Here is a 12304-nt window from a genome sequence, read left to right as displayed (position 1 = left end):
TTTCTGAACTTAATCGCTGCCGAAAGCCCTATGAAGTATCACTTTTAAGTAATTGAATATCGTCGTATATAATAACTGCCTATTTTTTTTGTAAAATGTTAGATATTTAATTTTTTTTTAGTATAATATGTTTGATCATGCGTTTGCTATAAACTATTTATTATAAATTAAGATTTTATTTATATATTTTTTTATTTGCATGGCGGGCAAAGCATTCCTTAATTTTATCTAATTTTAACACCAATATAGCACACATTATAACATTCAAAATTTTGTTTGTTACTTTTACATTTTCATAACAAGTTGAGTGGGCAATGGTACCTAGTGCCTTACTTTTACAAACTTTTTCAGACGGTTTTAAAGTTTAAGCGTTGACACAATAAATAAAATTATATTTTAATTTATGTAAATAAATAATAAAACAATGTTTCCATATAAATGTTTATTAGAGTTAAGGTCTTTGGAGTAATTTTTGCTTGTTCGAAACCTTATCAACCATTTTTCTTTGCCTTTATCTGGACCGGATTTTTTTTTCTGAAATTTTTAACTCTTATAAAAAAAAATAGATTAAGAAATTAGTTGTAATATTTGCTAGTTAGGATAGAGCCGTTATTAGCTGGACTCTATATCAATATTAAAAATATGTAAATATGATAATCAGACTTGGATAAAATGTACTCAGATTATAGATTAAGATTACGAACACAATATGTAATCAATCACGATTCAAGATTAACGAAAGTAATCAAAAAAATAAAGTAATTCAAGTGAGTGCCCCAGGGCGTCACCGCGCCATATTAAGTATAAATCAAAGTTAATTTGCAATCATGATTGAAGATTGTTATCATAATTATTAACCCGATTACATTTTTTTAAGTCTGCTGAGTACTTTTTGGTAGGGAGCAATACTGACAATCATTGCTTTGAACATTTAGGTGTAAATTATCTAAAATAGTTAAATAACAAACAAAACAGTAATCTTACTTGCGTTTTCGCCATGAAGTCTATCCAAAAACACTTAACTGCAGTAATTTGTTCGCAAAAATACGCTCTACATACTACGAGATCTAACGTTACACTTTATAGAATTAATTTGGATACAAATGCAGTACGTTTACTCGTGGTGGTGGTAGAGTTTTGTGCAAGCTCGTCTGGGTAGATACCACCCTCATCTCATCAGATATTCTGCCGCAAAACAAAGCAGTACTTGGTATTGTTGTGTTCCGGTTTGAAGGGTGAGTGGGCCAGTGTAATTACAGGCACAAAGAACATAACATTTTAGTTCCCAATATTGGCGATGTAAGCGGGCGAGCGGGCGTTGGTGACCACTTACCATCAGCAGTGTTGTGAACTGTCACAAATATAATTTACTTTCCAATCAAGTAATCAATATTGCTATAAATCTAAAATATTTTCCTGTTACTAAATATGCTTTTAAATTGCTTTTCGGATAAAAATGGTTGGCAAAGTTGTAACATTTGACGGTTTTGATGCATTGGTTATATTGCATATCCGAAATAACGTTGATGAATAATTAAATGCCTAACGAAAACATACTTTCGATATTAAATTGTCTTAGAATTCAAATGTGATTTTAAAATTATCAAGTCATAAGTTTGGTAAATCATTTCATTTGTAATAGAATTATAAAACAAGTGGAACAGGATCTAAGATAAAAATGAATTCTTGTTTTGTCGAATACATCGTTGTTTTGCAATAAATAGACTGATGAAATATTAATAGAGAATGTTACTACCCAGGATTGAACATATAAAGCAATAAACATTTTAAATGACTCATTGGCTATTTGATTGATTTTATCCATATTAAAAATAATTTTAACCGACCGATTTCGGCCACGGCGATCAATTAGAATGACCGCTATCTACGCAGGTGCATAGATAAGTATTATACTGCACAAACATTGAGATAGCCATGGTCAAATTGGAACTTGGAAGGGTTGCTTATTTAACAATACACTTAGGATATTTATATTTAAGGATCCTTAAAGGGAAAGGTAGTATCTGATCACAGCTCTTCTCTGAAAATTACTATATCTATGTGTAAATAGATATATATAATAATATAATGTAGGTAAATAAGTTTTTCTGAAAATTATAGATTTTGCTTTCATACTTTTTAGAGTGCAATTTTTTCTGTAACCAGATTTTATTTCATTTAAATAATTTAGGGGTCTTTTGTCACGAGAAAGGGTGTTGTGTCAAAATTAACACGGGCAGTTAGTGTATTAATAAATTTGCATTTGAATCTGTATACCTAGTACCTAAATAAATTAAAAATAAAATAAATGTAACTACGTTTATTTTTAAATTCTTTTAATATAAGTCTTTTGGGACTTATAATTTATGAGAGTCCAAGCTTTCATCAGGCTCATTATTCACAATTAAATCGTCCAAACCTTAAATATAAAACTCATATACATATTATAAACATAAAATAATGATATTATGAAGTAACTAGTTTATTTAAAATAATACCCTCATCATGTAATTTCGATTCCATTGAAAAGCAGGAGGTACTGTCTTCGGTTAAACTTTCCAACCATTTCTGCAATCATTGTTAAAGTATCATAGAACTTATAACTTAACTCTTAACTTATAACTCAGTAGGGTCAATCTGACACAGTAGAAAAGTGCACTAATGCTATTCCGTTTTAGCCTTGTGTTGTCTTAAAGCCAACCGATTGAATTTTTGTTAATCTCAATATGGAGTATAGACTTGATTGCGCTTCAACATATAATTGAGCGGTAGCGAGAAATCAATGTATTCCCAAGGATGGTTGGCTTTAACGATGGCTGATCATATATTTTTGACAAATACATAGTCCATGACGACTCGAAATAAATAGGGTAAAAACAAGAAAATGATGAGTAAGAACATACTACACTTAATAAATATGTATGAATATATTATTAAAAAATATCTAACCTTGTCAGTAGGAATTAGACGATTTACTTTTTTCATAAACGCAAAGTTAGCTTTTTGACCAACCAGATATTTAGTTACTTCTGTCGTTGACATAGCTTTATTTAACATTCCTTCTAACATTTCAGGGTCTTTTTCAAGTAAGCCGGGAAACATTAAAGCAAGAGGCTCCGTTTGTGGTCCATCTTCACACTCTACCTAAAACATTGTGTTTCTTAATCTTACTTAGATTTATATATGTATTTATATAACTATAGACGATTATGTCTTCCTGACGAATATCGGCCAAGGCTGATAGTCGCATCGGAAACTAGCTTTACAAAAGAACCCAATATCTTTCATTTGACCCAGATTTCGAACGCTCAGGATCTACAGTCATTTATCTTACGAGCTACCGCTTACATAGAGGAAGGTAAAATCGATGAATCGCCTGTTTAATGCTTAAGTATTTATCGTTTCAAGAGACGAAGTAATTATTAATATTTGTAATATTTTTTTTAAAATAACCGTTGTATGGAATCGTTTAATATTTTTTTATATATAGGTAGGTAGGTACTTTTTTTTTGTAGGTACATGTGAAAAGAATATTTTACGTGTTGTAGTAGTACTTCCTCGTCATTATTTTTGTTGGAATTTTTGTCGTTTGTAGTAGTTTGTAAAATATCAACCCATTCCGAATCTTTAGCCGCTAATGGATAGAGTGGTTTTAATGGTTCTTTGTTGATATGTCCACCATCCGCGATTTCCTAAAATAATGTTAATCCTTAAAAGATGAACTTTGACGAAATTACATATTGTAAATATATGTCGCAATTAAAAAAGGATAAAAACTTAGGTTTTTTATCAATTATAACACTCACTCGTGTTTCAGAGTTAGTTGCTGTTGAAGTTGTTTGAATGCTAGTTTTTTGACGATTTTTTTTTTTCTGTTTTGTTTCTTCATTATTCATTATAGATTAAACATCTCGTATGGCTGTATTATTTTATTTAAACGTAGTAAATTAAAATGATAGGAATATCATCATTATATCAGTATTGACATTTTATTTACATAATAAACTATGGTTACGTAGTCGTCAGATCAGAGAATATAAACGTTTGAAATAGACGTTTATATGTTTATATATAATCTCTTTTATCCTAAAATCCAACGAAGTGAGATAGTTATTGGAACGCGTCTTTATTTTCTTAAAAAAAATTACCTAAACGAAATTAATAATTTAGTAGGAACAAATTTATAAACAGCTTGTTTCTAGCAAGAGGCTTACGAATTATAACCTTTTGCTGGACTTTGAAATCGATGGTGAAACGCTGTAACTAACCAAAGATACTAAGACCAGCTAGAGTAAACGCTTCTTAATCTATGTTATTGTAAAAATTAATTTTAAAAATTAATAAACAAGAAACAATGCCTTTTCAGGCTTAAAAAAAATAGGTTACCTATGTATTATTTATGCAGAGTTTATTGTATTAATTACAATCAAATTTAAATAAAGTATTTACTTTTAATTCAATATGCAACAGTAGCTACTATTTACCAAAAAATATTAAAACATATCAAAGAAAAGATTCGCCATAATGTGTCTAGTATTTAGGAATTTTAGTATAGCAATATTGTTTACTTGAAGGTATATTGTATATACTATAATTATAAAGATTTGCTATGTATTCATTATGTATTACGATTAAAACTGTAATTTTAATATCGAGTTTTTCAATACGAAGTTAATATTATTGTTGTATTTGATATGGACGACATTTCACCATACTTGTAAATAAAATCCTTAACTTTTAAGCAATTACCAATTAAGCAGACCCGACAATAATAGAAATTGGGTAAGAACCTATTACAATGAAACAATTTTGGTTTGTATTTCTAAAATGATGTAATTTTATCTAAAACACAAGCTTAAGTAGATAGTTTAACTGTTATGTTGTTACAAAAAATATAATGCAATTGTGGTCTGTGTGTGTAATGATGTTTCCTTTATGAATAATCATCATCTTCAGTGTCCTCTTGCTTAGTTCCTGGCGGGGGCGGAACGTATGACTGAGGTGGCCCTTCCATTCCAACTAATCCATGTTGTTGTAGTAACAACCATTGTTGTTGATCTTGTTTCGCTTGTTCCTCTCGAGCCTGGCAATACAAATACAAACGATTAAATTTACTTCGATAGACATTAATAATTTCAATATTGAATTTAGAAATAAATATATCACAGCTTTAAGTTTAGAGCATTTACCGAGTTTGTATGAGTTACATATTTTGATCTAAGTATTTAAATAACTGTTATCCGTTATGTTACACAATAATTGCATCGTACAAAATGAATGAATGACTGTAGCGCGTTGCGGCAGCGCCATGCGACCGCACTGCAGTCATTAAAACCCCACTGGCGTTGTGCCAAAAGTAGGGCACCATCTATTATCGTAATTATTTTGATACCTATTTTTAACAGTAATTCATTTTTAATTTCACCATTATCAGAAACAAAATATATAATTTCTGAATAAATACACAAATCACTATTCAAAAAGAACAAAATAACGAATGTGGAAGGCAATATTGCATACATCTTGTTACAACCTTTTATCTATTATTATAATGCATGATTTTATTCATAGCAATATAAACTAGCAGTAAGACGGCATTACCTTACCATGACTGCTTCGTCACGGTAAGGTACCTGTTGGATTTAATCATAATTGATTAAATCCAACAGGTACCTTATAATTAAATAAACTATGTAAGCAAAAATATTGTTTTATTATATTATTATAATGAGTCACTGACCTGTAAAAATAGAATCTGTCAATTTTAAAAATTTGGTTTTCCTTCTATTACAGTCTGACTAAATTTATTATATATGGTGAATGAATATATCACATTTAAAATGGAGACACTTCTTTTATTTTCCCTAACCTCCTATAATACCTTTTGCAAATACATTATATGACACTAGGTAACATGTAGTGTTAGAAAAATAAATTGATGAATTTAATAAAAAAATTGGTAATGTTATTTTTTGGAAATCCTATAGTTAAAACTATCTACATAAATAATGCTTGAAATGAAAATAAGTTAGGTAAAAATTATTATATACAAGTGGTACTTGCTCCCTGTAATGTAATAAATAAATAGTGAGAAATAAAAAGGCACTTAAATGTTTTAATGAATGAGTCACAAAATAATTATAATTAAAGAAAGATCATTTAATTTTTAAATTCAACTCATAAGCAGGTATATTTTGAACTTCTTTTTTTTGCAAGCTTTCAGTTACTCTCATAAGCACTCTTTAATGTTATGATTATATGGATACCAAAAAATAAAATAATGAAATACTAAGTATAGTATAATAGTACTGTCAAAATCAATCAGTTATAACAACATTAAAGGGATTAGTCATAGTTGGTCATAAAAAACAATAGTAAGGTAAGTCACATTGACATACTAAATTTTTGCATAAGAAAAATTAGTTTTTGCCTATTCAAATAAAACACATAACATGAAAAAACATGCAACGCACATTATATTATTATCATTGTATGGTTTGTGCACTGTGTTACTTTCTTCACAATAGGGATGGTCATTTTAAAAGATAGAATTATCCTAAAATATTAGTTAAATACAGTTGCTTACATATGTTGTACGAACACTGTTGTAAGAACACTGCTCTTTATAAGACATTCATAGAACATTCAGCTAGTACATAAGATCTTGGTCAATATAAATGATATGTTGATCTACACAATATTGTGCTTGACGGTTTTTACCATTTAGATGTAAATAAAACATATGCTAGTAACATTTAGAATGAAATTGAAAAATGATGAAAACTATATAGAGCCTTTAAAATAAAAATTAAAAGTATCTATTGTTTGATGATTCATTATTACTAATGATTTTTTCCTCACCTTTGCAAATAATTCTTGTTGTTGTCTTAGAAGTTCTTCTTCTGGTATACCAAGATTTTCTAGTCTTGTGCTTTGTCTTCTTCTCTTTGCAGCCACTGCTTTACAATCCTTAAGAACTGCTTCTGCTTCACATGTATAGTCACTAAATCCTAATCTAACCAATGCTAAAAAGGGACATAACTTATTTTAAAAATTGTTGGCTAACTAATTGTGCAAACAACTTTAGGTAACAGATATATTTTTATTAGATAAAATTTATCAAAACAAATGATATTGATAGTGCACACCCAAAGTACTGCTAATTAACCACCCACATAGAAACAAGAAAGAATCTTGATTTAGGGTACTATCGCAAATATACATATGCTTATAAGTGTCAATTGCAAAATAATATTTTTAAAATAAATTTCATATTGATTCCAATCTTTTAAATGTTTAATATACTATTTTGAAAATGAAATGATTTAAGCATTAAAAATTTACCTGTCAGTACATGTTCAGCATTGATCGTTTTTTTATTACTTTGATTACACACTTCATTAGCTTCAGAACTAATAAGATGAATAAATTCAGTACAACAGTTAAGAATTAACTCCCGAGACTCGAATGCAACACGAACAGAGGGGACCAATTCTTTTATCATTTTGTTAATACTAGCACGGGGTAAAGTTAATTCATCTTCTTCTGAGGATGGAGGACACAATTCTCGTTCTGGACTTCCCATTTTATTCTTTTAATGGGCGCTATATAAACGGCTTTTCAATTGTTATAGTAATGGCAATAACGCGCTACTTTCATTTAAGCTTCCTATTTCCAGTCTCCCAAAAATTACGACAGAGCTTCAGATGGTCAGATATACGAAAATATTTTTATTTATAATATTCATGTTTCAATGGTAAATACTGTACCTACTTATAATATGATCAATAATTAAAACCATTTACTTAAAAGTTAATTGACATTGACAGTTATTCCCTATTCCGTATTCTTAGTCTGACAAATTGACAATTGTATACTAAATATGACAGCCAGTTGTTTTTTAGATTTTTTACTAAAAGATTTATAGTATTCAGCCTTATATTGTATTGTATTAGTATATTTTTAAGTATTATTATTATTAGTATAGTATATTTTTAACTCTGAGTCATATTTTTCAACGAAAGAAAAGTTCGATTATAACGTCATAGTGTAGTTAAATTTGTGTATGAAATCATCTGTATAAACACAAACATATAGTTCTGAATATTTTCAACTAGTTTCAATGTGTAACAGACTGCAAAAGTGAAAAATATATAGGTTATATCATTGTTACATACTCTATTCTTTGACTTTAACGGCCAATTGACAGTCTTGACATTTGACCTAAGTCACAACCACGATTTTTTCAATTTTAAGTGTTTAATTATTGCGAAAATCGTTACATGAAAATGTAATTGATTTATATCATAACTCATAAATCTTTGAAAAATTAAATTTATTAAAATGGTGTTTTACTTTACAAGTGATGTTATTTCTCCTCCTGTCACTCTTTTTATGGGCGCCGATAAACATGAAAGTAATTTTTTAAATTATAGCTATATATATATAATTATAATTAAATAATACAATCTTCTATTATTTTTAATATAACATTTTTTTTATTTCAGATGAAGATCTAATTAAATGGGGATGGCCAGAAGATGTTTGGTTTCATGTTGACAAAGTTTCATCAGCTCATGTTTATCTTCGCTTGGCACCCGTAAGTTTTTGGTAGGAGACTTTAATAATAAAAATATATAAATAAAATCGCTTTACGTTATCGTCTTTTTAGGGTCAAACAATTGACGATATTCCTAATGCTGTCTTAGATGATGTATGTCAATTAGTAAAGGCCAACTCAATAATGGGCAATAAAATGAATGATATTGATATTGTTTATACTATGTGGGCAAATTTGAAGAAGACTGCTAGCATGGAGGTAATAATTCACCTTAAAATTAATAATTAAAATATTTTTGTATCTATTAAATATTTTATAAACATTTTCAAGGTCGGACAAGTTGCTTTTCATAAGGATAGAGAAGTACGAAAAGTGAGAGTTGTGAAAAGAATTAATGAAATTGTAAACAGACTTAATAAAACAAAGAGGGAAGCATTTCCTGATTTAAGACAAGAAAGAGAAAATAGAGATAGACTTGAAAGAGAAGATAAAAAGAAAGTACTAAGAGATAAGAAAGAAAAAGAAAAGGAAGAAGAGAAACGGAAAAAGGAGGAAGCTGAACTAAGAAGTTATGCTACCCTAATGAAAAAAGAAAATATGTCTACAAATTATGATGGAAATGATTCTGATGATTTTATGTAAACAAAGTATTTTAAATATAGCTCCTATACTTTTTGATTTGACTTTCATTATGGTTCATGTATACAAATAAATATAATGCAAGTGTTTATGTATGTTGAATATATCTTTGACTTTGATATAATCAACATTTTTAATTGACATGGTTATTAGCAAGGTAATGTAATTAGATAGTAATCACAAAAATATTTTTTGTGTTTTAATTGAATATCGAATGCGGTAGGAAAAAATACTTTGTTTTGCTTTTTTTAATATTGTTAGGTTGTAGATTTACAAATATTACATAATATATAATTCAAATTTAACGAGGGTAGAACTACATTAAACACCTAGTTAATAAAAGCTTTTGTTTTAAGTATTTTTTATATTTATTCCAACAGAATGAAGAGAGTTTACTATCCAAGTTGGATAATTATTATCAGGATAAACTTCAGAGAAGAACTCTTTAACAAATTTTGGGAAGGTACCATTTTCAATGTTTTTTCTCATTGTCCTCATCAGACGCATCTTAAAGTAAAAACAAAGTTGCTTTAATTCAATTTTAAAAAAAGAAAAATTAATGTCCTGACGTATTTTACCTGGAAAGCAATATTATGCACGGAAATTAAGTGGCAAGCAACTGTTTCCACAGATACAATACAGTGCAAGTACGCTCTTGTATAATTATTACATGTAGCACAGTCACAATTCTTATCAATAGGATTAAGGTCAGTCTGATACTGTTTTTGTTTTAAATTTAACTGTCCTTTATTAACAAGCGCACATCCAAATCTCTGTAAAACAAATATATTGCAATTATAAACTTTATCCTAATTTTATTAACTTGTAGGTTATATTATATACTTATTTATTTTAGTGAAATTTAAGGTAGTAAATACTAAGGTTAGTTTATAAAAAAAATCCAAACAACATTTTAATGTCCTATTTATATTTAATAATAAAATAATTTTATTAAAACTTCGTGTAGGACTAAGATAACTTACAGCTGTGCGAGTTGGAAACACACAATCAAACATATCCACTCCTAATGCAACACAAACAACAAGGTCTATAGCTAGGCCTACACCCATTAAATATCTTGGTTTGTGTTTATCCAAAATTTTTGTTCCAAGACTAACCATTGGCCAAAAATCATCTTTTGCTTCACCTCCACTGTTAAATAAAAGAGGATTCATTGTTACGTAGAACTAATATCAAAATATGAGTAATTCTTTTTTTTACCTGAGTCCTCCTATTGCAAATCCATTTACATCTTTAGTCATATGCTCTTCAGCACTTTGTCTTCTTAATTCAGGATCTAGTAAGCCTTGTACAATAGGAAATATATTTTGATCATCTGGTCTTTTATGAGCCCTAAGACATCGATCAAGCCATCTACTAGTTCTTTCAGTTGCTTCTTTAATTCTATCATAATCTTGAAAAGTTGTTTGTACAACATCGTCTAACTGCATTATAATGTCTGCACCTATAAATAAAAACTATTACTTTGTCAAAGACCTTATATGCTTTTAAATAATATTTTATTGTTTATATTATATTATTATTGTTTATAATGAAACAGTTATTTTGTCAAGGTAATAAAACTACACTATAATAGTCAAAAATATTACACACCTATGTAATTTTGAATTTCAATAGATTTTTCAGGTGTTAACATAATTTCAGAATTATCATAAGGTGATCTAAACTTCACACCTTCCTCAGTAATCTCAGCTAGTTTCAATAATGAAACCATCTGAAAACCTCCTGAATCAGTAAGAAGAGCTCTGTTCCAATTCATAAATTTATGAAGACCACCAGCCTTTTTTAATACATCAACTCCAGGTCTATTTCCTAAGTGGTATGTGTTTCCTAATATGATCTCACAATCTAAATTTTCAAGCTGATCTGGTAATAGACCTTTCATTGTTCCCTAAAAAAAATAGGTATTATATCATCTTTGATTACATTTAATAAGACCTAAAAATTGTAATTAATTAATTCACCTGTGTTCCAACTGGCATGAATACTGGAGTTTTGACACTGTAGTGTGGTAATTTCATAAGTCCAGCACGAGCTCTTGATATTATGCATTCTGATTGTACACTAAATGATAATGCCTTTGAATTGCTCCCCATTATATCATTTATGTAAATGTATTAAAACATATATCCTAGATCTTAGTGGATATCAAATCAATTAATATTGTTTAATACTTACTTCGATTTTCTTACTTTAATTAAAAATGCGAAAGTGAGTTTGTTTGTTACACTTTCACGGCTACAGAAACAGACAGGAGTACAGAAACGACATAGAGTCGGAAACTATTATCCGAAATAAAAGTAAATTATAAGGAAAAGTTTATAGTTAATTAATTAAAATTATCAAATACATTTTTAATTAGAACTTTTAAAATTAACCCTAATTGTATATTTATTTTAGTAGTTGTTATCAATTTAATGTTTCCAACAAATTCTCTTTAAGTAAAAATACCTTTTTAAGAAAGCGATACCAACTATAGTCACAAACCTACTGGTAGGTAAAGCGTAGCGAAAGATGGATAATTTTTGATTTTAAGTATTAATCAGCAAAGATAATTATATTATATGTTATAACCACCAGCTTTTTTAATTTTTAGCCGGGCAGTATTACAGGTTAGACAGTATATTGATTGTTGACATTTCTTTATTTTTTTAAAAGGATTTTCTGTTAAAAAAGCCTAAAACCATCATCCAGAGTATTTGACTTGACATTTGATATACTGAGCAATTGAGCATGTCAATACTAAGCAATTAATAAAAAAATTAATCATTTCCAGCAATAAGCAATCAAATAAAAAAATAATATAAGTTATATAAATTATACAAATGTAAGTTTTAAAATGTAATTGGTATACAAAAATCTGTTGCCTACATTTTATTTCTTGGCATGTGTTATGGTATTAAAGAATAATATTTTGTATTGAACACATACATACTTACATTAAATCATTTAAATTGCCATTTAATTTATTGTAATCAAAATGCGATACTACTACGATGTGTAAAGATGCCTTATTTTCTTGTATGAAACTGACTCCTTATTTTCTTGTATGACTGACTGGAGTTTAAAATAGTTTATTGATTT

General features: G+C 28.5%; 4 protein-coding genes across 8 annotated transcripts; 1 reads left to right on the top strand and 3 right to left on the bottom strand.

Moving 5' to 3' along the window:
• Positions 1-2305: 2305 nt before the first annotated feature.
• Positions 2306-3987, bottom strand: LOC126781180 (uncharacterized). The gene is made up of 5 exons (XM_050506022.1): positions 3807-3987; positions 3540-3692; positions 2950-3144; positions 2499-2568; positions 2306-2419 (listed from the first exon to the last, which is right to left on the bottom strand). The coding sequence occupies exons 1-5, from the start codon at positions 3894-3896 to the stop codon at positions 2358-2360; spliced, it is 570 nt and encodes a 189-aa protein (XP_050361979.1). The 5' UTR covers positions 3897-3987; the 3' UTR covers positions 2306-2357.
• An 826-nt stretch (positions 3988-4813) lies between these two features.
• Positions 4814-7823, bottom strand: LOC126781140 (protein Dr1). Its single transcript, XM_050505966.1, has 3 exons — positions 7345-7823; positions 6862-7025; positions 4814-5083 (listed from the first exon to the last, which is right to left on the bottom strand). The coding sequence occupies exons 1-3, from the start codon at positions 7583-7585 to the stop codon at positions 4934-4936; spliced, it is 555 nt and encodes a 184-aa protein (XP_050361923.1). The 5' UTR covers positions 7586-7823; the 3' UTR covers positions 4814-4933.
• A 389-nt stretch (positions 7824-8212) lies between these two features.
• Positions 8213-9238, top strand: LOC126781146 (coiled-coil domain-containing protein 25). Its single transcript, XM_050505972.1, has 4 exons — positions 8213-8416; positions 8508-8599; positions 8672-8818; positions 8891-9238. The coding sequence occupies exons 1-4, from the start codon at positions 8344-8346 to the stop codon at positions 9200-9202; spliced, it is 624 nt and encodes a 207-aa protein (XP_050361929.1). The 5' UTR covers positions 8213-8343; the 3' UTR covers positions 9203-9238.
• A 142-nt stretch (positions 9239-9380) lies between these two features.
• LOC126781415 (queuine tRNA-ribosyltransferase catalytic subunit) lies at positions 9381-11883 on the bottom strand. 5 transcript variants are annotated; one of them, XM_050506379.1, is made up of 7 exons: positions 11672-11883; positions 11185-11357; positions 10814-11111; positions 10421-10664; positions 10183-10351; positions 9778-9972; positions 9381-9706 (listed from the first exon to the last, which is right to left on the bottom strand). In XM_050506379.1, the coding sequence occupies exons 2-7, from the start codon at positions 11314-11316 to the stop codon at positions 9551-9553; spliced, it is 1194 nt and encodes a 397-aa protein (XP_050362336.1). In that variant the 5' UTR covers positions 11317-11357; positions 11672-11883; the 3' UTR covers positions 9381-9550. The 5 variants fall into 5 exon arrangements, with proteins under 5 accessions (XP_050362336.1, XP_050362338.1, XP_050362337.1 ...); XM_050506381.1 differs by having other exon boundaries at positions 11695-11883; XM_050506380.1 differs by having other exon boundaries at positions 11712-11883.
• Positions 11884-12304: the final 421 nt, after the last annotated feature.

Source organism: Nymphalis io, chromosome 3 (genome assembly GCF_905147045.1).
Source record: "Nymphalis io chromosome 3, ilAglIoxx1.1, whole genome shotgun sequence".
Taxonomy (NCBI): domain Eukaryota; kingdom Metazoa; phylum Arthropoda; class Insecta; order Lepidoptera; family Nymphalidae; genus Nymphalis; species Nymphalis io.
This window is presented reverse-complemented; position numbering and strand designations above follow the sequence as displayed.

Bases quoted from the DNA above. Each gene is read 5' to 3' on its own strand.
- LOC126781415 (XM_050506379.1), bottom strand. From the start codon at position 11,316: ATGGGGAGCAATTCAAAGGCATTATCATTTAGTGTACAATCAGAATGC. The intron at 10,665-10,813 runs GTGTGTAATATT...TTTTATTTATAG, and splicing joins TGAAATTCAAAATTACATAG to GTGCAGACATTATAATGCAG. The intron at 9,707-9,777 runs GTAAAATACGTC...TTTTACTTTAAG, and splicing joins TGCATAATATTGCTTTCCAG to ATGCGTCTGATGAGGACAAT.
- LOC126781180 (XM_050506022.1), bottom strand. From the start codon at position 3,896: ATGAATAATGAAGAAACAAAACAGAAAAAAAAAAATCGTCAAAAAACT. The intron at 3,693-3,806 runs GTGAGTGTTATA...ACATTATTTTAG, and splicing joins CAACTAACTCTGAAACACGA to GAAATCGCGGATGGTGGACA. The intron at 2,420-2,498 runs GTATTATTTTAA...TTTATATTTAAG, and splicing joins ATCGAAATTACATGATGAGG to GTTTGGACGATTTAATTGTG.
- LOC126781140 (XM_050505966.1), bottom strand. From the start codon at position 7,585: ATGGGAAGTCCAGAACGAGAATTGTGTCCTCCATCCTCAGAAGAAGAT. The intron at 7,026-7,344 runs GTAAATTTTTAA...GTCCCTTTTTAG, and splicing joins TGCTGAACATGTACTGACAG to CATTGGTTAGATTAGGATTT. The intron at 5,084-6,861 runs GTGAGGAAAAAA...TTGTATTGCCAG, and splicing joins AACAAGAATTATTTGCAAAG to GCTCGAGAGGAACAAGCGAA.
- LOC126781146 (XM_050505972.1), top strand. From the start codon at position 8,344: ATGGTGTTTTACTTTACAAGTGATGTTATTTCTCCTCCTGTCACTCTT. The intron at 8,417-8,507 runs GTAATTTTTTAA...TTTTTATTTCAG, and splicing joins GGGCGCCGATAAACATGAAA to ATGAAGATCTAATTAAATGG. The intron at 8,819-8,890 runs GTAATAATTCAC...AACATTTTCAAG, and splicing joins AGAAGACTGCTAGCATGGAG to GTCGGACAAGTTGCTTTTCA.